The sequence below is a fragment of the Schistocerca cancellata genome, chromosome 4 (genome assembly GCF_023864275.1).
Source record: "Schistocerca cancellata isolate TAMUIC-IGC-003103 chromosome 4, iqSchCanc2.1, whole genome shotgun sequence".
Classification (NCBI taxonomy): Eukaryota; Metazoa; Arthropoda; class Insecta; order Orthoptera; family Acrididae; genus Schistocerca; species Schistocerca cancellata.
This window is the reverse complement of record NC_064629.1, coordinates 264,630,973-264,656,857: the sequence shown is the minus strand read 5'-3', so window position 1 is coordinate 264,656,857 and position 25,885 is coordinate 264,630,973. Positions and strand designations below refer to the sequence as shown.

Here is a 25,885-nt window from a genome sequence, read left to right as displayed (position 1 = left end):
CAGGAATTATATCCTTTTTCAACTCTTAGTTTTCCTTCACTGCATAGTTTAAATGTCAAAACCTAGTATTTTTTATCACACTACCACAAATTTCGGAAATCAAATAAATCCAAAAATAAAGGTATTAATGTTCAGTGAGGTGACAAAATTAGTTGAAAGCTTTGTAATATGTCAGTTAAGGAAGAATTTGTAATACTTTGCAATAGAGACCTCTGCATTCTTTTGATCCGGAATTTTGATTGCTTGTAGTGAACTGTTGGTACAACATTTACTGTAACTGAAGTTACTTCAAACCATTATTGTAATATGTAATCTGTAATTAGGCATGTAAATATTTTTTTTTACTTCATTCAGATGTTTTGGAAACATAGATGTTATCTTTTACAAAGTTGTTTTAATTTTCAATTGGTTACAGATTCTGAGTATGAGGTAATTGTTGTAACTGAAGATTCAATAATATGTTGGAGTTGGGAAGGTGTTAACACTACACCTCCTGAAAATGTCATAACCAGTGATGAGATAACAGCTACATTGTCACTTGAAGATTTGGAAAAACAGGTTCTAGGATGCTGTAAAGGCACAACATTTGTATGTGCCACAATAACGGAAGACAGTGAGTTTGTCATTACTGCATCTTCAAACCATAGTGTCTGCATTTGGGACATAAATCCAAACGCATCATATATTGTGAAAGAATACCATGACCAAAGTGGGTAAGAAACCTTTCACATTATTTGGCATATTTATCAGTCACTAACTTTGAGATATGTGCATTTTTTAAATGTTGTTATATACACTCCTGGAAATTGAAATAAGAACACCGTGAATTCATTGTCCCAGGAAGGGGAAACTTTATTGACACGTTCCTGGGGTCAGATACATCACATGATCACACTGACAGAACCACAGGCACATAGACACAGGCAACAGAGCATGCACAATGTCGGCACTAGTACAGTGTATATCCACCTTTCGCAGCAATGCAGGCTGCTATTCTCCCATGGAGACGATCGTAGAGATGCTGGATGTAGTCCTGTGGAACGGCTTGCCATGCCATTTCCACCTGGCGCCTCAGTTGGACCAGCGTTCGTGCTGGACGTGCAGACCGCGTGAGACGACGCTTCATCCAGTCCCAAACATGCTCAATGGGGGACAGATCCGGAGATCTTGCTGGCCAGGGTAGTTGACTTACACCTTCTAGAGCACGTTGGGTGGCACGGGATACATGCGGACGTGCATTGTCCTGTTGGAACAGCAAGTTCCCTTGCCGGTCTAGGAATGGTAGAACGATGGGTTCGATGACGGTTTGGATGTACCGTGCACTATTCAGTGTCCCCTCGACAATCACCAGTGGTGTACGGCCAGTGTAGGAGATCGCTCCCCACACCATGATGCCGGGTGTTGGCCCTGTGTGCCTCGGTCGTATGCAGTCCTGATTGTGGCGCTCACCTGCACGGCACCAAACACGCATACGACCATCATTGGCACCAAGGCAGAAGCGACTCTCATCGCTGAAGACGACACGTCTCCATTCGTCCCTCCATTCACGCCTGTCGCGACACCACTGGAGGCGGGCTGCACGATGTTGGGGCGTGAGCGGAAGACGGCCTAACGGTGTGCGGGACCGTAGCTCAGCTTCATGGAGACGGTTGCGAATGGTCCTCGCCGATACCCCAGGAGCAACAGTGTCCCTAATTTGCTGGGAAGTGGCGGTGCGGTCCCCTACGGCACTGCGTAGGATCCTACGGTCTTGGCGTGCATCCGTGCGTCGCTGCGGTCCGGTCCCAGGTCGATGGGCACGTGCACCTTCTGCCGACCACTGGCGACAACATCGATGTACTGTGGAGACCTCACGCCCAATGTGTTGAGCAATTCGGCGGTACGTCCACCCGGCCTCCCGCATGCCCACTATACGCCCTCGCTCAAAGTCTGTCAACTGCACATACGGTTCACGTCCACGCTGTCGCGGCATGCTACCAGTGTTAAAGACTGCGATGGAGCTCCGTATGCCACGGCAAACTGGCTGACACTGACGGCGGCGGTGCACAAATGCTGCGCAGCTAGCGCCATTCGACGGCCAACACCGCGGTTCCTGGTGTGTCCGCTGTGCCGTGCGTGTGATCATTGCTTGTACAGCCCTCTCGCAGTGTCCGGAGCAAGTATGGTGGGTCTGACACACCGGTGTCAACGTGTTCTTTTTTCCATTTCCAGGAGTGTACATCATGACATGAAAAGGGTCTAAGAGAAAACTTTCTCTTGTTGCTGTTGTATACATTTTTCCAATCATAATATCCAGTTTTATACCTGGGAGTGATTTTAAAGAATATTACATTGCCTATGTTAAAGAAAAAGTGAAGTGTGTACAAGTGTCTCATTGTCTATCCTTTTTGTATGGATTTTGTGTACAGTGTGAACAGTAGATTTATTTGTGGCACATGAAGTACTGAATTTTCCTGTGTGGCATAGCCATGTGCATCTAATATAATACATTTAGTTGTACACTGGTTTCTCACTACAGTAATTAGTGAAATAAAGAATCAAAGCCTTTTTGAGAGAACAACTTCAGTGACCCTGAAACTGTTCAGAAGCAAGTCCAGTGGTTTTGAGAAACATTGTGTGCCACTCACTATGCTCTTTAAAAAATTGAGACATAGTCTTTGAAATATTGAAATGTTGAAATTTAGTCAATGATTGCTTTTACAGTTTCTTGTGGTTTAAATAAACAAATCTCTTACAAATAATACGTTTTAAATGTTATTCGACTCATATGAATGATTTCATAATAAATCACTTGCAACTACTGCTGATAATTTCAAATTAAATGTTAAATTTATTTATTTATTTATTTATTTATTCTTTGCCCATGGACTCCAGCTGAAAATCCAGCTGAGAGTATTGGGTGTGTCATACAATTGGCTATTAACATCAAACTTGATTTCATTATATATAAATGAAACAAATAATTTAACAGGAATAGTCTATAAGCATACAAAGGTATTACATGTTTCACAATATGTATACACACACATCCAAACAACATACAGAAATGATAATTTTTAAAGGTACATTTCAGTAATGATATAACATATTTAAACACCATCTTAGTATTCACTCAAACTATATATACATTTCTCTGTAAGATATAGTTTCAAATGATTTTTAAAACATTTTAGGTCTGTTTCTTTTTTAATGATTTTGGGGAGTTTATTAAAAAACCTATTGCCTGCTTCTTCAGGGGCAGTCATATACAGTTTTAGATTTCTGTTTATCATGTAGTAATTTTCATTTCCTCTTGTACCGTGTTTGTGTACATCTTTATTTAGGAGGTGTTTATCACTTGACCTTACCACCATTATGCTTTGGTATATGTACAGTGAATATACTGCCATAATATTATAGTGTACAAAAGCTTGCCTACAGGTCTGTCTTGGTGGTATTTTTGCAATGCATCTCACTGCACTTTTCTGAATTGTGAATACTCTTTTTAAGTAGCCAGCTTGTGCACTTCCCCATATATGAACTGAATAAGACAAATGTGGGAAGACAAGATCTGAGGACCTTATCTTCCACAGTCTTAGCTGTTTTATGCATGATGAAAATCTGTTTGTTTATCTTTTTACACAGTGCATCTATGTGCTCCCCCCCCCCCCCATGCCAAATGTTTGTCTATTATAGTTTCTATAAAGTTTGTACTGGTTACTTCTTTAATAGTCTTTCCATTTATATAATAATTTTCACTATGCTTGGTCTGAAATACTACATTCATTGTTTTAGACTGATTCACAAGAAGGTTGTTTTGTGTTAAATATTTATTTGCATTTTCGATATTCAGGAGTGCTTCCTTCTCAAGCTCCTCCTTTGTGTCAGCTGTTCAAATGATTGTTGTGTCATCAGCATACATTATAAGTTTCTGATTTATATAGCTAGGGAAGTCATTTATGTAGAGTATAAATTGTATTGGCCCAAGCACCGACCCTTGCGGCACACCGTGTTTGACTGTTTTTAATTCTGATCTGTAGTTTGTTATATTTCCCCCACTAGTATGTCTGATTTCTATACATTGTTTTCTATTTGTAATGTATGATTTAAGTATGTCATAGCATTTTCCTCTAATTCTATACTGATATAATTTCATCATTAATTTTGAGTGGTTCACACAATCAAATGCCTTGATAGGTCCATGAAAATCCCACAAGTCTTTTGTTGCCTTTCAAGTAAATTAAGAATGTGCTCAATTATATCTGTTGATGCTGTTTTTGTTCACTTCCCTTCTCTGAAACCATGTTGTGATGAATGCAGTGTACTGTACTTTGTTATAAAACTTACAATTCTATTCTTTATTATCATTTCACAGATTTTAGCAAATGTTGAGATCAGTGATATTGGCCTGTAATTTCCTAATTCATCCCTGTTCCCTTTCTTAAATATTGGCTTCACTTTACTTACTTTCAGTGAATCTGGACATATACCTTCTTCAATCACAGTGTTCAGCATGCATGTCAATGGTTTTAATATACATTCTTTGCATACCTTTATGAGATGTGATGTGACACCATCTAAGCCAGATGAATGTTTAATTTTAAGTTGTTTTATTAGGTTTGACACTTCTGTATCTGTTGTAGGTATGAAAACCATAGTATGATTTGTATGTGGGGGGGCTTAACAATTTACTTACTGCATTTGTTTTATTTTGTCTTATTAATTCATCCACTACAGTAATATAATATCTGTTAAAAGTATTGGCTATTTCTAGAGGGTTTGCGTTGCTTTTCCCACTCATCAGTGGGCAGATGTCGTCTGCCCAATTTGTTACTTTTCCTCTCTCTTCGTTAATGAAAGACCATAAACCTTTTGAGTAGTTCTTTCCCTTATCTATAGACATCCTGATGAATGATTCTTTAGTTTCTCTGATAAAATTACAATACTCTTTCTTTTATATTTTATACAGTGTGTTGTAGGCCTCAGTATTTTTTTGTTTGGAGAGGTCATAATACATTCTCAGATTATTTCTGGCATGGTTTACTTCTCCAGTCACCCAGCTTTTCTTTTTTTGTTGCTTTCTGACAAGCCTTTTACTAACAGGACATGTAACATCATAATTATTATTGAATAAAGAAAAAAACTGGTTCCATTTTGTGTTTGCATCTTTAGCTGCATATATTGTTTCCCAGTTTTCTGCCTCTAACATCTTTTGTAGCTGATTTATGTTATGTGGGTAGTTCTGTCTTCTCATCTCCCATATCTTCTGCACTGAATCACTAGTCTTTATATTTATGTCTATCATGATTGCAAAATGGTATGCTAATGCGGAGTTTATTACCTGTGTGTCACAGTAGCATGTAGGAATATTTGTTATTACATGATCAATTATTGTTTCACTATGCTTTGTTATTCTGGTTGGTTTATCTATTTTTATTTTTAGATTGTATATGCACAATAAGTCCAGTAGGGTCTTAGTATTGTCTGTATTTTTACTTGTGTCTATGTTCAGATCTCCTATAATGATCAAATAAGCATATGTTTTTGAGAGGTGTTGGATTATATCTTCCAGCTGTGCAAAGAAGGTTTTAATTACACCATTTGGTGATCGATACAAACCTAATACACAACATAAATTCCCAGCAATTTTAGTTTCCAGTGCTGTGATTTCAAAGCTCAATTCTATATTATATTTTGTTATATTTATGGCTTTAGTTGGCTTATAGTTAGAAAAAATGGCAACCCCACCACCTTTATAGGAAGTTCTGCAAAAACTGTCTACTGTCACATAATTCTTCAAGTTGTACATTCCTATGTGATTTTCTTTTAGCCCATGTTCGGTAACTACTAGAATGTTTGGCCTGTATTCCTGTAACATTACCTCTAGTTCCTCTGTTTTATTGTTTATGTATTAAACATTTTGGTGAAGTATTCTAACAGTTGGCTTTAAATTTAATAGTTCCCCTTCCTGTAATATACTGAGCACATCACTTGCTCCCTTTGCTTCTGGTACTGCGCAGTGATTTTTTTCAGTTTGTGTCATTAAACCTGGGTCATATCTTTGTCTTATGTTTATATTCCTCTCACTATTGTCACACTGGTATTTAAGATGGACAGTTTTACTTACATCTTTTTCCATGTTCTCTTTCTGCTTACTTGATACCATAAAAAATCCTCACTTATGTAGGCATTCAGGCTTCCCAGGCTTTCACAGGGGAGTGAGTAGATAATATTTTGTAGTGGAACCCATGTACAGAAATGTACCATTTATGTGCTACAACCATTTGAAAACATGTTGAATGTGACCACTTTCACAAGTAATTGATTAGGCATGACCCAGTACATCACTTGCACTACAGTTCCACTCATTAATAGCTAAAGAAATTGCTCATGTACTCATTGAAGGGTTCTCTTCAGTGTGATGCAGTACAGCCTCTTCCATTTTGGGTGTGCAGCATCTCCTTGGAGCATTGCATTCATGCCTGCTTAGAGTTTAGGTACCCTTTCTGAAGCTGTTACGTAATTGTGGCAAAAATGGTATGCGATGGAGTCAGACGTGGAGACCAATCTTGATAAAGGTGACGAACTGCAATTCCTTTAATGTGAGTGTTGCTATGCAGGAGGATCATGTTGGTGTATTCTGCAAACGTATACTCAACCATGTTGCTCTAACAATTGCAGAATGAGACTCACACCAGGTCAGAGAGGTAGGATAGAGATCAAATAACATCAGCCAATCTGGCGTAACCACCCCCGCCATGACTAACCTGTGCATACTTACCTACCTAACATGTTTTCAAATGGCTGTAGCACAGAAATGGTATGTTTCCAGACTTTAGTTCCTGTTCAAAATATTATGCTCACACTCCCATCTACAAGTCTTAGAAGTTTGTTAAGAGAAATTTCCAAACACCTTGTATAGAGCAGAGATGGTCATCTGGTTGCCTGATTACCCTAGCCCAGTACAGCCAGGCTGGCCTGACATAAATGCAGATAGCTTATCAGCAATCACATGTCACAGTGCAGCAAAATGAAGTGAGAGAGCATGCCCAACTTAAATGAGCAGGCATTGCTAGTAGTGTGTCATACCAGGACATGATTCTGTTTTATTATTTACAATGTATTTATGTTACATACAAAAATGCAGGCATCTTTATTTTGCTTTCTTTTATTTATTTTACTAATTACAGTGTATATTTCCTGCAAGCAAGGGAATGCGTGGACAAATACTACTAGTGGTGTGCAGTCAAAGAACAGCCCTCAGATGGCCATCTGTGAGTTGCCATTAATGTTTCAATTTGCAAAGTTTTAAGGCTGAGAAGAGTTGTTCACATAAATGTATAGGACCAAATATGTCCATTATAGCTGCCATTTTCACATGTAGTTTAGGGAGTATATCCTGTGGAAAGTAAGAATAAAACTGAGGATGTCCTTCACCATTCTAAACTTCTCCTTAATAAAATGAGCATGTTGCACATCTGTTAATTCTAATTGCACCTCTGTTCACACAGTTCTGACATCAATTGAACATTTTGACATGAAGATATCAAACAATGGCTCAAATGAGTTCAAATCCTCCAATCTTTTCATGAATATTACACCTCATTTATTGAGAGACTGAATGAATAACTAAAGATTATTATTTATGGTAGCTACAGATTTCATCACATTTGGAAAATGCATGAAATTGCTATTCTGGAATTGATTTCTCTATGTCTCCGATTTCATTTACATTGTGCGAATTTTGGCAAACATAGATACAATTAATTGACCTTTTCCTGGAAAAGAAGCATTGAGAGTGTTCAAATGGACCATTATGTCAGTACCAAGTGCTAGGCTGGACCTGAGTTTCTCCTGGCATATACAATGTTCAAATAACTCATGGGAATGCAGGCAGCTGACATTGTCAACAACTGCCAATATTTCAACAGGAGCTCACCCTGCCATTTTCAAGGCAAAACTTCAGTGAGCAGGGGGGGGGGGGGGGGGGCGGAGAGAGAGAGAGAGAGAGAGAGAATGTGTGTGTGTGTGAGTTTATTATCTTTATGGAGTTTCTCTGAAAACCAAGGTTTTAAATCGGCTTGCACAGCGCTTACATGCTCCAGTTTTACCTTGGAAATGGCAGGGTACGCTGCTGTTGAAATATCAGCAGTTGTCGATGACGTCATGTGGCTGCATTCGCGTAAGTTATTGGAACAATTGCTAGATTAGCTATCAGTGAGAGCCAGAAAGCTCAGGAACTAACCTCCCTTTCATATCCATAAAATGATTTACTTGGTAATACAAAAGGAGGAAACATTCGAGGGTGTTTTGCCCCTACTTAGCTATCTTATCTGACAAAAACAGGGTATATCATTGAAATCAGATTCCAGTGAATCCATTAACTCTCAAAACTGCCTTTGATTCAGTTTAGAGACCTATCAACTATGTTCATAACCATGTCAACTTGCACAGTCTTGGCACAAAGTGCCTCCACTGAGTGGAATTTCTGTCCTGACATCAGCTTAGTTTTCAGAAGTCTCACAAATCCCTTATTACAACTGGTCATATTTGGGGTGCTATCAGTGGCAAGGGAAACCAGCTTATTTCCAGGGGAAGGGGAGATTTATATTCTGAAGGGCCTGTTCAGTGACACAAAATGTATTTTCCCCAGTACATGTATCTCTCATCAGCATTAAATCCAGTTCTTCTGTGATAATCAGATCTATATCCACTTCTTGGACAAAAATCCTTAATTCTGCTGTATCAATAATGTTGTTACTTTCATCAAGGCATAGAGAATATGCAATTAATTGTTGCCATCTCAGCATTAGTTATCATTCAACACCTGTGCTAAGCTCTAGTATACAGCATGCAGTTGTATTATGATACACACAGACTGCATTAAATTGTGATTTAGTTAGACGATACATGGCTTCTCTGCCAGTGTTGAGGCATTCTTCCACAAATGACTCAGTGGAGAATGGTTAAAGCTCCAGCAGTTGGGTGAGCAATTTTAAAGCTCACCCTCACTGCATGATGGCTTGTAACTTCATATTCCCAGAAATGAAATTGTTGGGTAAATAAAATTGTAATATAAGTCTAATAGTTGATATTAAGTTAACTGAAATAAAAGAGCTTACCTCATTGCTGGTGGATTCTTTTAGCTTTGCAATTAGTTGCAAATGCTTGTCTCCCTGAAAACTGTTGCACATGTCATCATGTTTGGAATGTAATGTCACACAACGTTATATTTTTTTCAGCAACAGAACTTCCACATACTAAACATTTAGCACATTCATTAATTAAAACTTCTGGCCTAAGAGACCATGGTTGAACCCTAGAAATTCTACCTTTTGATGTTTAGTTGCCAACTGTGGGCAGCATCTTCCGAAGTGAGACAATGATTGGCCGCTAGGCAGTGGAGGTCCCGTTTATATGAGTGCATAGAGGGTGCCACCACTTGTCGCATGCTGTCAACAGTGAAACTCTCTCTGACTAACGTCTACTGTCTATCAAAAGTAACTGATTGTCACATCATTCGTACATAGTCGACCACCATACCTTATGTAACTTTAGGCCTTCTTCTTTTCTGTTAAAATTATTGTGGTGTTATAGATCTCTATGGCTTATCTGTACATACATCCATAGTAATGTGATGTCATAGCAAGCATGTTTGTCTCACTAAATTTGATTTCATGATCACCATCTTCAGAAACATGTTCCACTACAACCGATTTGTCAGTGTGTCCCAAACTACAGATCCTTTTGTGTTCAGTTAGGCAGATATTAACACTTCTTTTTGTTGTTCCAATATAAACCTTCCCACAACTACACAGAATTTTATACACCCCAGGGGTTGCAAAATGGTGTCGTGCATCTTAATGAAGATACCAGCCCTGAAAGACTACATGTTATAATTTAGCACATTCTCCAATTTGCACAAAAAGCCTTTACCCATCCCACTGGGATTCTTGTTGCATGCTGTTTGCACTAGAATGTGCTCTCTTCTCAGCTGAATCCATATTCACAGCATGAGGTGTAAATGCAGTGAGACAATAGATTTGTTTACACAGCCAAGACTGACAACATGCAACAATTCTGCCTGCTTGCCACCCATCTACTGAGGGGAACCCACTAGGCAAAATTCCTAGTTGGAGCAAGCCTGGTACAGAGGTTAAGATAGCATAAAATAGAATGTCTGTATTATGCTGGAACATTTCCATTGGCAGTTTTGATTGAATTTTTTCCTCTATATTCAATACCAAGTGAAATCTATCTTGCACCCCCTTCTTGCTTCCTTAATGCCACAGTGTAGGGCATTCCTGAACTGCTTGCTGCAATGTGGTGCAGATGGGAGAAGGTGAGTGAATGAAGTGCAGAATCTGGCCTTTTAGCGGTGCCTTGTAATCATTCAGACATGCTTAAGCATGAGCCTGCATTGCAGCATCAGATCGATTACAGTTGTTTCATATGCAGGTAAAGGTATCTATTCATATAATTTTAATATATCACAACAATAGATGACAAAATTTACCTGAGCATTATAGAAAAGATTGGAACTAGTAATAACATGGAGGTTAATCTTTTCTGTGTGGTTTACACTATCAGTGGTGACTAATTAAAAACAATCCCAAAAAAACAGTTTTTTGGAAACAAATTACCAACAATATCTTCTATCACATAAATAAAATGAAAAAAGGGCACAATGAAACAACAGCCAAGAATCAGAAATAAAATACATTTAAGAGGGGACACAGGCAGAAAACATAAAAGAATCAGAAACACTGTATAGATTAAACTAAATAACTACACCAGTAGAAGATGAAAAGATATTGGAATTGCAAGGAAAAACAATAAAAAGAAGAGAAAATTGAAATGTATCCTCTTTGGTCAGCACAGAACTAAAATAATACTAATAAAAATAAAATAAAAAGGAAATGTATTGTAAAAAAGATTAAAAATTAGAACAAAATATCCATTATTTTTGTAAACAATATCTTATGTCAGTGTGCATGTAAATCTAGAATATTAAACTCATTTGCTTGTATTTGCATTGCAGGGATATATACTGCCTGAGCTCTATCAGTGTAGATAGCAGTATACACAGATTTCTGTCATGCACCAATAAAAATGTCAGACTCTGGAAATTTGATCCTTCTGCTTCTGGGAATAATGTCACTCTTCTAAGCACATTCGATGCATTATGGCAAAGTGACGACCTTAATTTTATACTGCCTTTATTTGCTGTTGCAGACAACACCAACAAAGTACAGGTACAAAATATTATAAAATGTTGTCAAGTGCCATGCCTGGTGCTAAATGTCATGCTAGTAAAGGTATTTTTTTTTTTGCTGTCAAACCAATGCAATGCATAATTATTTGTTGACACCTGTCTTAAAAATATATTAGTGTGATGTATTTGGTAGAAATATATAATGATGAGTATGGTGGTGAAACTGTTTGAACAACTACTGTTCACATTGCTATGCATATCACTTACCCCACTCACAAACAAACCATTGCTCAGCCATCAGAATGCTCATTTGTGGCTTGGTAGCCATTTGTAATGGAACTCCCCATGTGCTGCTACTGCCAGGTGAAAATTCACTCACTTATTTAATTTTTGAATGGGAAGGCTTTAAATCTGTCAAATTCATTGTTGATTGATAGAAGTGTAGGAGAAGCAGTGCATGAATGTCAGAATGTCTGCTAGTATTGCAGGATGTTAACAGCTGGTTGCACTGAAATTCACAGCCAAAAAAGACCTGATAGACTATCGGTTTCCAAATGAAAAGTCACAACGATTGAATAAATCGTGCATCAGAATAAGAGGTTCACTGTAACTGAGATCATGGTTTTGGCTCCTGAGATTCCTTGTAACACTATTCATGAGACATTGACTGAAAAGTTCACTATCAGAAAGTATGCACAAGAGGGACCCACAACTGGCTACAGCAGACCTCAATGGCAACACATTTCATCTTCCTGTTAATTTCTTCAATGCAATGCAAAAAATGACAACATTTAGGATTTGATTGTTATGGCTGACAAAACTTGGGGTATTCCATTCATACCTGCAAGCATTGGCATCCTCCTTGCTCAAGCCATGAAAATTCAATCAGTCTGCTGGCAGATTCAAGAAAACTGTGTTTTGGGATTGAATGGGGTATTTTTGATTGATTTCTTGACTTCTGAGGCATAAGTAAACATTTAAACAACTGCTTGCTTCCATGTCACCCATCAAACCATCGTTATTCTGCAACAATTTTGATGGAACAGTGTCACACAACTCTCACAATAGTCTGGAATTGCCACCCAATGGCTACACATTGTTTCCTAAGTAGACTACCACTTGTTTTCTAAATTGAAGGAATGTTCAAGAAGAAGGTTCCTTAATGGTGATGGTGAAATTAAGTGCGAGGCCCACCATTTCCACAAAAACATGGTGGCACACTGGTACCACATGGGTCTACAAAAACTACCCCAACATCTACCAAATTTGCCAAGTGAAATGGTTATTATATTGGAAAGTAGAGGAATATTCAACCTTTATAATGATTATCAGTTGTTAAAGAGATTTCTTTCCATTTACAAAAAGAAGAAAACAAGACCTAATTTTTGGGATCACTCTCATATTTCCAAAAATGAGCTGCAGCTTAGATACCAGCAGCCTGGATGATGATGTGGTCTTTGGCTCCCAAAGCATTCGATATAACTCCATGTTGCTGCCTAATGATCAAAATATGAGCATATAGAATGTCAGAACAGCTTTGTGATTTGATTGGAGAGTTCTTAGCAAACAGAACAAAACATGTCACTTTAGCAGAGAGAAATCTTCAGATACAAAAGTAACTTCAGGTGTGCCCCAAGGGAGTGTTTTTAGGAGCATTGCTTTTCCCAATTTGTATAAATGACCAAATTGATAATGTTGAAAGTTATATGAAGCTTCCAACAGATGATGCTCTTATATACAGAGAAGTCACAGTGGTGGAAAATCGTAGCAATGAGCAGTATTGTCTGCAGAGGATAGACAGCTGGGGCAGGGGTTGGCAGTGGACCCTCAACATAAAAAAATGTAATATATTGCACGTAAATAGACATAAAGACCCATTATTGTATGATTACACAATTGCAGAACAATCGCTGGAAGCAGTGACCTCCATTAAATATGTGGGGTATGTATACAGAGAGATTTAAAGTGGAACGACCACATAAAAATGATCATAGGTAAGGCAGATTCTAGACTGAGATTCATTGGAAAAATCCTCAGGAAGTGTAGTCCACCCATGAAGGGATAACTTACAAATCCCATGGTTGACCAATACTTAAATATTGCTCATCAATTTTGAAGCTGTATCAGACAGAATTGATATCAGAAACTGAGAAGATCCAGAGAAGGACACAAGCATGTCACAGAGATGCTCATCCAACTCTAGTGGGAGATGCTACAAGAGAGACATTGTGCTTCACTGTGTGATTTACTGTTAGTTAGTTAGTTAGTTAGTTAGTTACTTTCATGTTCTATGGATTATTTTGCATGATAATTCATCATGTTGTGGAGTGAGTCATTTTACATTCATATTGCAAATTAATTTGTACATCTAATTGTACTCTAAATATCACCATATAATTTTTTTCCTCCCGAAATGAAAACAAGATATACAGCCTGAGTTAGCCATTCCTACCCACCGCCTTTTACACATTACAAACATAGAAATTCTTCTGTGGAATAGAAGGAGTTGTGAAGGAGAAACTTTTTCAGTTTATTTTCAAATTTTACCTTGCTGTCTGTCAGACATTTTATATCACTGGGTAAGTGGTCAAACGTTTTTGTTGCAGCATTGTGCACCCCTTTCTGTGCCAAAGACAACCTTAATGTTGAGTAATGAATGTCATTTTTCTTCTATTATTGTAATTATGTACCTCAATGTCCTTTTTGAACTGTAGTGGAATATTTACAACAAACTTAATGAGGGAGTAAATATACTGCGAAGCTGTAGTCAGAATGCCCAACTCCTTAAAAAGATGTCTGCAAGATGATCGCAGGTGAGCACCACCTATTATTCTTACAGCACATTTAAGGGCAATGAAGACCTTCTTTCTTAAAGATGAGTTACCCCAGAACATTATTCCATATGACATTACTGAATGAAAATAAGCAAATACGTCAGCTTACTGATTTCCCTCTCCCCAAAATTTGCTATGATTCTAAATGCAAATGTGGCTATGGTAAGTTGTTTTAGGAGTTCCAAAATGTGTTTTTCCAATTTAAATTCTCATCAATATGGCCATGTAAGAATTTTGAAGTTTCCACCTTATATATTATTTCATCACCATGTGTTACACTTATCACTGGTGCAGTACCCCTAGAGGTGCAGAACTGAATGTGATGTGTCTTTGTGAAATTCAGGGTAAGACCATTCGCAGAAGACCAGTCAATGATACTTTGGAGAACTTTGTTTACCATTTCTTCCATTTCTCTATGTATACTGAGAGTTATTACAATACTGGTGTCATCTGCAAAAAGGATTAATTCTGCTTGATGTACATGAGACAGTAGATCATTTACATATATGAGAAACAGTAGTCGACCTAAGATTGAGCCTTGGGGAACCCCATATGTGATTTCTCCCCAGTCAGAATTATGTCTCTGGATTCTGTTGGTTGAATTACTACTAAGTACAACTTTCTGCATTCTTTTGGTTAGATATGACATGATCCATTGGTTGGCTGTATCATCAATCCCATAAAACTTCAATTTATCTAGTATACTGTGATTCACACAGTCAAATGCTTTGGATAGGTCACAGAAAATACCTATCAGTGCTATTTTGTTATTTAATTCTTGTAATATCTGCTTCTCAGTAGAGCAACCCTTCTGAAACCCAAACCATGATTTGCTGAGGATATTGTTGTTGCCTAGGTGAGATACTATTCTCAAATACATGACCTTCTCAAAAATTCTGGAAAATAATGTCAGCAGTGAAATAGGTCAGTAGTTCCTGATGTCTCTCTTATCACCTTTCTTAAAGAGGACTTTAATAATGCCATATTTTAGTCTCTGTGGAAAAATGCCATGAGTTAGTGATGCACTGCATATTTCAGACAATACTGGACTTACTGTATGGGAACAAATCTTTAGTACTCTATTGGGAACATCATCAAAACCAGAAGAGCTTTTATTCTTGAGAGAATGTATGACCCTCTTAAGTTCAGAAGTTGAAGTTTGTGGTACATTAATATGATGAAATTTTATGTGAGTTACTTCTTCAACATATTGCTGTAATCTTTCTCTTGAACTGTTGGTCCCTATGCTTTCTACTGTGTTTAAGAAATTATTATTAAATACATTTGCTACCTTTGACTTATCGTTTACAACACTTCCATTCAATTCGGTAGTAATGTTATCCTCTTTTGTGGTTGGTTGTCCTGTCTCTCTCTTCACTATTGCCTTAACTGTGTTGTCAGACATACTGATTTCTGACATTATGTGCATGTTTCTCAATTTTTTAATAACCTTTCTTAGTAATTTTGAGTAGTTTTTGTAGTGCACAACTTGTTTTTGCCAAGAGATACGTTTCCCTTTTCCTATCACAAGATACTTTAATCCCCTTAGTGATTCATGGTTTTTACATGGCTGTTTAATGTCCCTTCTGATTAGCTTACGCAGAAAGCTATTTTCAAATACTGATATGAATTTATCATAGAATAGATTAAATTTTATATTGGCATTTGATTCTTTATAAGTTTCATCCCAGGTTGTTTCTTGTAAAGTGCTCTTAAAAACATATGCCCTGTAGTCGTTAATGATTCTAACAGACTTCCACTGAGGTGTATCCACACTGTAAGGCACTATGTCATTTAGCCTGACGAACCATGCAGTCTGACCAGAGAGAGCATTTGTTACTGGGTAAACAGTTATTTTCTTGCTTTGTCCCTCACCAAAGAAAACATTATCAATTAGGGACCCCACTGAGGTGTATCCACACTGTAAGGCACTATGTCATTTAGCCTGACGAACCATGCAGTCTGACCAGAGAGAGCATTTGTTACTGGGTAAACAGTTATTTTCTTGCTTTGTCCCTCACCAAAGAAAACATTATCAATTAGGGACCTAGTGTCTTTTTATTTTAACTAATGAGAGCAAATTATAGGGTCCAAACAAGATTTCCAGATCATTTTTTCCTATCAGAATCCTGTAGAAAATCTACATTGAAGTTACCACAGACTATTAACTGCTTGCAGATGTCTGACAAACAGCACAGTAAGAAATTCAGGTTCCTCAGAAATAATTCAAAATTTCCCAGTGGGGATCTGTATACTGTTACAATTAAAAGTGAACTGTTTTTCAGCATTGATTCACAAGCACACACTTCTGTGTGCTAATCACTACAAAATCTACTTGTGCCAGGGCTTTTGAACTTGTGTTCTGTCTTAATATGTGCAACAACTTCTCCTTTTCCCAATATTAGTTCTGCACGAGTAAGCTGCTAGACTGTAATCTTTTATATGTAACTTATCTAACCCTGTGGTTATGTGGTGCTCAGATTGGCACAGGATGTCTATCTTTTCCTCTAAATTTCGCAAGCCTTATTATTCAATCTTCTAATATTTTGGTGGAATAAGCAACCTTACTTTTCTGTGCATTCTTGTGGGGCTCTTATGTTATAGTGACTTCTTTCAAAACAGGATGCCGTAACTTGATTCTAACCTAAAAAAGGTACCCATCTGACGCCAGTAACAAAGGGATCTTGCATTGTGTGATGGTGGCCCCTCATACAATTCCTGCAAGAAGTTCAGCCAACATATCTTTCCCTCTCCTATTCAGGTGCTGGCGATGTCTAGTATAACCCCATCTCCCAGTTGTAGCAACATGCACTGCACTCATACTCATATGAGAATTCATTTCAGTCAGCAGTAACCTGCTCAACTCAGAGTTAACACTGCTCACAGCAGTATTAACCCAGGGCTGGTCATGGTGCCCCAGGACCTCCATGAAATTCAGATGTGTGTGTGTAGATGCTACTCCTATTTTATCCTTAGCCAGGCTATTTCCTGCCTCACCTACTATAATAGCCTGATCCTCTTTGCCAAAACTATGTTCTCTGTCACCTGGCTGAGGCTACTACTTGGCTTCACAATACTTGCGACCTGGTACACTGCTCTGAACTTTTCCTGTACCACGTGGCCTATACCCCTTTCATGGCTGCTACTTAGCAGCAAGACTCTTTTCATTCTACTCTTTTTTTGGTACTGACCTACACTGAGTTTCTTGACTGTAACCTACAGCAGTATGAGGCTCTTCCCCTCCTCTTCAGGTAACAAGCCAAATTTATTCGATATTGACAGCTCTCATGTAGAAGAAATTGATGAGCTGTTCCCCTTTTGCCCATTGCTTGTTACCTTTACCCAGTTCCCACAACCTACCCCCCCCCCCCCTCTTCCCCTTCTATCTATCTAGTTCCAATGTCACGTGATCTAATTCAGCCTGAAGGGCACAAATCTTTGCCTCCTCTTCAGCGATTCTCTTGTCTTTTTTTGCAGTGCCTAGAATTCCATTGGAGAGCCTCATTGAGATCCCCATTCAGTTCTCCACTACAATCACCCTAGTGAAATTCCATACCACAGTCTACACATAGCACTCCCTCTTTGACTATCGTACGGCAACATCCACAAAACTCCCTCTTTGACTATCCTACGATAACATCCACACTTATCATGCATTGCAAGACAGATTAAGTGCTTAAAATTCTGAGAGTGTACATTACTTTAAGAGTCAATGACTGTGTCACATTTATCACATGAAAAGGCCGTGAAGGTAAAATTAGAGAGTTTAGAGCTCACACAGAGGCTTAAACAACAATTGTCCTTTCTGCAGACCATTTGTGACTGGAGCAGGAAAGTGGATGAGTAACAATGCTACAGAGAGTACTGTAATGGGTGTACTGTAGGGTAGGAGTGAGTGAGTGGTCCTCTGCTGGAGGTTGATGATGGAGTGGGCAAAGAAGGCAGCCAATTAGTTGATAGAACACTTTATTGCATGACACGAGTAGACATGTTTCAGCACTTTCTGAAACAGACAGACTGCAGATGAATGGGGGTGATCCTCAAATCCTTGCACACTTGTGAGGACATGCTCATGCAGGTGTTCCGCGTGGACAGTAGTGATGGTCTGGCTACCCCGACAGTAGTGATGGTCTGGCTACCCCAGCAGATGGCCGATGGCAGCTGATGGCTTCTGGGTAGTGGTGCAGCAGTGAGGTAACATCTGTATACCCACATTGGACACTCTGTGGTGGCCATTGATTCGCGGCCTGGTGGAGGCGGTGTCGTGGATGCAGGACAACTTACACAGGTTGTGAATCATCAGAGAGCTCAGCCGTGATGACACCCTGATGGGCTGGTCCTGATGTTTTAAATCCCCTTCCTGTGCACTGACAATTGCAGAAGGACCCTGTATCACGGCCACATCAAAATATCTGGAGTGGGTTGATGGCCTGGCACAGCATAACTGTTAGGTCGTTCAGTCGTGCAGCAGGAGCCCATGTGAAGTCCTGCTTGTTGACACACAGAAACACCTAGTATGAAAGTGGTGTGTCTACTGATGTTGCTGAGCTGACAGGATGTTGACCGATTGGCTGCAGCCTGGTTTCATTGCTGGGCTGCTGTCCTGGCAGCTGGTGTCTGAGACATTACATTTCCTCCCTCCATAGATTAATCTGGTCCTCCAAGTTCCTGTTTTGTTGATATGACTGTAACAGAGACACATTAGTGTCTATGAATGTTTCTTCATTGTTCGGATAAGACTATGGCATTTCATTTTTATTTTACTTTAGATACATTATCTCTCACATATGATCCTTAAGCACTGAGTTTCTGTGCCCATCTTTGCTTTTTTCTCACAACTTATTATTTGTCACTGGTTAAGTCACCTCTTCATTGGTGCTGTCATGACTATTGTGGTTCAGCAGGCTGAAGGAAGGTAAGGGTGGGATTTGGGCAACTCTGCATTTGTGATGGTAGCACAAAGTATAAATGGCTCTTGTGCTAGTCCCTAGGGTTATGAGTCATTAGTGTCGTTTGGTGCAATGTTTTTTCACATGATGGTGTATATGTTCTATCATCATATGACCATTTTGTGCCACTATCATCTGCTTCAGGGTAGCTCGAAGAGTTGAGTCTGACATGGCATTTAGGAAAGCCAGGAAACCTGGACAGGATTTCGAAAGGTGGATGTGGTAGGTAAATTAACAAGTAGCTGGCGTTTAGAGTTGTAATTCTGGTAATGGTGGCAGGTAACTGGAAACTGGGACCTGAAATGTCACATTAAGTACCATTCATTAGCTGTCCCTGACCTTGTAGCTGTTTGTGTTGGACACTGCTGAAAAGTCCTTGGTCGTAGCAGGTGGCAATGACTACTATCAGTTTCACTATGAGTGCAGCAAGTGTGGCTCTATCTTCTGGAAAACACTGGTTTCACTTGTAATGACTTCCATGGGGCATTTGGTCACAGGCTTCTCAGAGTGAAACAGAGTACGTTCACATGACTCAGGTACAGTATGTATTCACTTTTTGGGGCAAACTGTTAGTTGCGCGCTTCTGCATTGAGTAGTTCTGCAGAGGTGAGTAGAAGATGAGACCTTCTATTGGGTGATATCAATAGTATTTCATATACCCGCAAATGTACAAATTTCCATATGGTTTCTCGGGGTACTGCGTTAGGTCCAGTCTGCACCCTATGGGAAGAGAAAGTTCCCTGTCAGCTTGCTTGTCCCACTCAGGTTTCAGAAGCATCCTCAAATTCAACATCTTTACAGACTAAATTGCCCTATGAAACATCCATTATAAATTGTCTTCAACCGTTAAGAGAAACACCAAGGTGCATCAAACATATAATGACTCATTCTCACTTTCAACAAAAGTCACTTCCTATCTGCTTATCTGCCTCTATACCAACTACATATCAAACAAATATCAATTTAAATTAGACACACTAATGTTCTATTAATAATTTTCTTTATCTGTTACCTATATATAAATATTCCCCATGAACCTATCTCACAGAAATAACACAGACATAGACATAGCTTAATACCAACACTGTTCACGTTACGTCGCACTTCACTTAGCGTAGACCGGGACTGTGTCCTAGGCATGCCCGATGTTGACTGACTGCGCACGGCCTGTCCTGCCGGAGTTGTTGTTGTTGTTCTTGTTGTTACGCCGGCAGAGGCCGCGTCCGAATTCTCGCGTGCCCTCTGGTGGACGGGACTCTACTGGCGGTGACTACCGTTCGTGACGCGCCGTGCCAATGTGCGCCTCCCGCGATCTTTCTGGTGGCTACTACACTCCTCCTCCTTCGGGGGGTGAAGCCACTGTGATCCACTGCGTCGGAAGGTGGAGCGTCGGGCAGGAGCAATGACCTCCACATCCATTGGATGGCCGGAGTCGAGGGGATCTGCCAACCCTCGAGCTGGAACCTTCGAATACGGCTGGAAGTGACCCACACGAAGAGGCCCCCGTCGTCCCACAACCGGAGCCCAGGACAGCACAGGCGACAAGCTGTCGAAGTCTGGATCCCGTTCCACCTCAGGAGGGGCAAGACCTAGTGGCGGGGACGAAGGGGAAGGGACGACCACAGGGGAACTAGCCCCCTGCGAAACCGGGCCGGCTAGGGGGGCCGGCTCTCGCTGGGGCATCTCGAATGACGGCGATGCCGGTGCTGGAGCCACTGGAGGTTGCCAAGGCCGAGAACCATCGCAGTGTGGCAGAGTCACAGCGGGGAGAGGAGGTAACGTCCCTTGTGAAACCAATACAGGTGCCGGCAATGGGGAAGCCGGTGTCTGAGAGGTCGGAGGGTGGGTGCCCGAACGTGGACGGAGCTGATTTTGGTGACGACGTACCACCCGGTCCCCCGCCTGCAAGGTATAGAGCCGGCGGCCATGGCGGTGCAGGACCACCGCCGGTATCCAATGTGGATTGCGACCAAACCCACGGGCCCAGACTGACATACCCAGTGGAAAGCCAGGTACTCCGTTTTGTGAAGACTGGCGAGGACCAGGCTGGAGGAGGTGCAGCAGAGTCCTAGGTTGACGCCCATGGAGGAGCTCTGCGGGGCTGCGGTCTCCCATTGGTGTGGTCCGGTATGCCATCAAGAAAAACGTCAATGCTTCCTCTGCAGGAAATTCGTGCACATACTTTTTCATCTGTGTCTTAAAGGTGCGCACCATGCGCTCAGCTTCCCCATTCGATTGTGGATGGAAGGGAGGAGAGCAAACGTGCCGAATACCGAAGCGCCTACAAAAATCCTGGAAGGTCTGCGAAAGAAACTGCGGTCCATTGTCCGAGACCAGGGTGATTGGCAGACCTTCCACAGAAAAGATTTTTGCTAGTGCCTGGATTGCAACTTCTGAAGTGGTTGAGGAGCAGCGAACCACATATGGGAATCGGGAATAAGCATCAATGACAATGAGCCAAAAGCCATTGAGAAACGGGCCCGCAAAATCGATGTGAACACGTTCCCATGCCTGGGTTGCCGGCGGCCATGAAGAGAACGCTGCCCTGGGAGATGCCTGTTGGCTCGCACACTGGGAACAGGCGGCCACCAAGTGCTCAATTTCTCTGTCAATACCGGGCCAGTACACATGTCTGCGAGCCAAGGTTTTAGTACGGGAAGCACCCCAGTGCCCCGCATGTAATAACTTGAGGACCTCCCTTCGTAAACTTGCAGGAACAACCACGCGAGGAGCTGTATCATCGGTAGCCAGAAGGAGAACTCCTTCCAAGACCGAGAGACGGTCTCGTAGAAGAAAATAATTACGAAGAGGGTCCGAGGTCCGGCCCGGAGGGCGGGACGACCACCCCTGCTGAATGAGGCGAACTACTTGCCGGAGAACCGGGTCAGCCGCCGTTTCCCTGGCGACTCGAGAACTAGTGATCGGGAAGCCATCAACCGCTTGGTGGGACGCCACATCCAAATGAAAACACATAATCTCCTCTCGATCAAATGTAGGGTCCGGGCCCACCGGAAGACGGGAAAGAGCGTCGGCGTTGGCATGCTGGCCTGTAGGACGAAAACGAATGTCATAATGGTACTTAGAGAGGAACAAGGCCCAGCGCTGGAGTCTGTGGGCGGCCCTATCCGGAATCTGAGAGGCGGGGCCAAATAACGATATTAACGGCTTATGGTCAGTGATTAACTGAAACTTCGTGCCATACAAGAAAGGGTGAAACTTGGTAACAGCGTAGACAATGGCCAAAGCCTCTTTTTCCACCTGGGAGTAATGGGCCTGCGCGGGACTAAGCGTTTTCGACGCAAACGCCAGTGGTTGCTCGGAACCATCTGCGTTGCGATGGGCCAGGATCGCCCCCACCCCGTACTGCGAAGCATCCGTAGCCAGGACCAACGGCTTATGGGGATCAAAAGTAGCCAAACAAGGGGCTGACGTGAGGAGGCCCTTCAACGAGGTGAACGCTCGCTCGCATGCTGGCGACCAATCAAAAGGAACACCCTTGTGCAGAAGGCAGTACAGGGGGTGGGCTATAGTGGAAGCCCTGGGGATGAACCGGTGGTAATAGGCTATCTTGCCTAAAAAAGCTTGTAACTCCTTCAGCGAAGTGGGCCGAGGAAGGTTGACGATACCTTGGACCAAACTTCCCAGTGGCTGGATGCCGTGCCGAGATATGGTGTAGCCCACATACTCAATGGACGGTTGGAAGAAGGTTGACTTATGCAGGTTGCAACGCAAGCCCACAGACCTGAATTTGAGAAAGAGGGTGCGAAGTTTGTGCAAGTGGTCCGTCGTGCTGCGGCCCGTGACAATGATGTCATCCAGGTAATTAATACAATGAGGGATTGTCGACGTGACATGCTCAAGATAACGCTGGAATATCGCCGGGGCACTGGATATCCCAAAAGCCAACCGCTGGTATTGGTAAAGGCCAAACGGGGTGTTGACGACTGCCAGCCGTTTGGAGTCCTCATCAAGTGGTATCTGATGATAAGCCTCTGACAGATCAATTTTCGAAAAATAGTGGCCTCCCGCCACGGCGGAGAACAATTCATCAGCACGAGGCAAAGGATAGGTGTCCACCACCAATTGGGAATTAATGGTGGCCTTAAAATCGCCACAAAGACGTAATTTTCCCGAGGGCTTCTTGACAATAACGAGGTGCGAAGCCCACTCACTGGAAGAAATGGGAAGAACGACCCCCAGGGCTGTCAGCCGGTCGAGCTCTTCCTTTACCTGAGGGCGGAGAGCCAAGGGGATCTGCCTCGCGCGTAGAAAACGCGGGCGAGCAGACGCCTTCAACGTTAAGTGAGCTTCAAAATCTGAAACACGCCCCAGGCCCTCCTCAAAAATATCTGGAAAGTCTGAGATCAAAGATTCCAATGAGTGATAGGGAACGTCTTCGGAGACCAACTGTATAGTGTCAGCGATAGAAAAACCGAAAGCTTGAAAGGCATCCAGGCCAAAAAGGTTAGCGGAGCTCGCATCACTGACAACAATAAAAGTAATAGGCCGAGTGACTGATTTGTAAGTCACGTCGGTAGTGAATTGACCCAGGAGGGGAATGAACTGTTTACCATAACCGCGTAGACGCCGGTAAACTGGCGCCAACGGGGGCGATCCAAGGTCGGAATACGTTTGTGCATTCAACAACGAAACTGCCGCGCCCGTATCTACCTGCAGTTGTAACCGGCGCGACCGAACCGACACCTCGATAAAGAGTTTGCGTGCCGATGCGTCGGGAGTCTGGCCCGATGAAACTTCCTGAATGTCAACGTCCATATCCTCTGTACTTGCTTCCTTCGATTCCTTTGAGGCTGAGCGGCAAACTTTAGCAATGTGACCATTTTTATGACATTTGCGACAAACGGCCCAACGCTGGGGGCACTTTGACCGATCGTGATGTATATAGCACGACGCACAGGACGGCAACAGGGGCCGGCGGCCGGAATTCTGTTTACGCGCCGCGCGGGAGCGGCCGTAACGGCCGGATTGTACCGCTCGCACGTCGTCCACCCCGGACACAGTGGACGCGGCCGCGCCGCCCTGAACCTCCGCGACGTCGCACCACGCCTCCAGCTGTTGACCTGCTGCGTGAGAGACTTCATACGATTGAGCAATTGACAGGACTTCCTCGAGGGAAGGGTCTTCTAACTGCAGGGCCCGTTGGCGGACCTCCCGATCAGGGGCCGAACGAACAATGACGTCGCGGACCATAACATGGGCATACGACTCCCGCGACTGCTCCGTGACAAAATGACACTTGCGACTAAAACCGTGCAGGGTAGCGGCCCACGCCCGGTAAGACTGATGGGGCTGTTTCTTGCATTGATAGAACTCGACCCTAGCCGCCACAACATGCGTGCGGCGGCGATAATATGAAGACAGCAATGAACACAATGCGTCAAACGACAAGGACGAGGGTTCCTGCAACGGCGCTAGCTGCCGCAAAACTTGATACAGCGAGGGAGATATCCAAGACAAGAAGAGAGCACGACATACCTCCGCATCGGCAACATGAAACGCCTGGAAATGCTGCCGAAGGCGATGTTCATATGCGTCCCAATCCTCTGCCGTCTCGTCATACGGGGGAAAGGGAGGAGGGAACTGCGCCGGAGCAGACGGCGCGGAGAGCAACGCCGGAAGCACTTGTTTCATGGTGGACATGAGCTCCGTCTGCTGCGCAACCAAAACCCGCACCAAATCCTCCATGCCGTGGAGAAACTGCGAAACCAGAACAACGACGCAACACGCGAAAGAACGACCCTACTCATCGCCAATTGTGTAGTAACACTGTTCACGTTACGTCGCACTTCACTTAGCGTAGACCGGGACTGTGTCCTAGGCATGCCCCATGTTGACTGACTGCGCACGGCCTGTCCTGCCGGAGTTGTTGTTGTTGTTCTTGTTGTTACGCCGGCAGAGGCCGCGTCCGAATTCTCGCGTGCCCTCTGGTGGACGGGACTCTACTGGCGGCGACTACCGTTCGTGACGCGCCGTGCCAATGTGCGCCTCCCGCGATCTTTCTGGTGGCTACTACAGTTCGGGTCAGAAGTTGTATTTTAACATTAACTGGGGATGTTGTTTCAAGTACCTGATATGGTTCTTGGTACTGTGGAATGGACTTTTTTTAATTTCTCTTCAGAATATCTGGATTAGATAATATAATCCACTTCCATTTTTTGTGTAAGTGTTTTGTTGTCTTTCTAGAGTCTTTGTGTTAATTTTTTCCTCCTGATGCCATATGCCTTTGAACAGTAGTCTCCCCTGGAGTAGGTGGACATAATTCAGATGGTGAGGACAGTTTTCGACCAGAAACAACCTAGTAGGGCAAAAGACCCATGTTTTCATGGATTTTTTTAATTGCATGCACTTATGACATACTGCAATACAGTGTCCCAATTGTTGTGGCTACTGTTCACTAACTTAACATTTTACTTATTGACCTATGAACTGTCTTTGTTCTACTGTTTGCTTGCAAGTGAAGGGCATCAATTGATAACTTTTTAATATGCAATAAACAATTCAGATGTAAAGTGTGTGTCATGATTTGTTATTTTTGCTTCTGGTGTGCTGAATTTCGATAGACAACAGTTAACAAAAGCATGAGTCACTGTGTCTCCTTGATGGTCTGGTGTGACAATCATGACCAAGTAACATGAGAAATGATCAATGATAATTAATGCATATCAGTTTCCTGCTAGTGTGTGTGCAAAAGGGCCTAGCACGGCAAAGCCAATCATTTGAGATGGTTTCTCAGATTTAGGCAACCTTTGCAATGGTATTCACTGACAACTCAGATCAGCTGTTTGAGCATAAGGGATGCATTTTTTTTATGTGGCACTCAATGTATTGTTTCTTCTGTGGCCACCAGTAATTATCTGCAACACAGCATTTCATGGCTCATCATCCAC

The 25,885-nt window shown here is 42.0% G+C and overlaps 1 protein-coding gene across 1 annotated transcript in view; it reads left to right on the top strand.

Annotated features, from left to right (window-relative positions):
- LOC126185151 (apoptotic protease-activating factor 1) overlaps window positions 1-25,885 on the top strand; it is a 277,026-nt gene that overhangs the window by 194,116 nt on the left and 57,025 nt on the right. Inside the window, exons 14-15 of the mRNA XM_049927997.1 lie at window positions 416-713; window positions 11,021-11,234. Coding sequence (XP_049783954.1) covers window positions 416-713; window positions 11,021-11,234 — 512 coding nt within the window. The remainder of the gene's footprint in view (window positions 1-415; window positions 714-11,020; window positions 11,235-25,885) is intronic.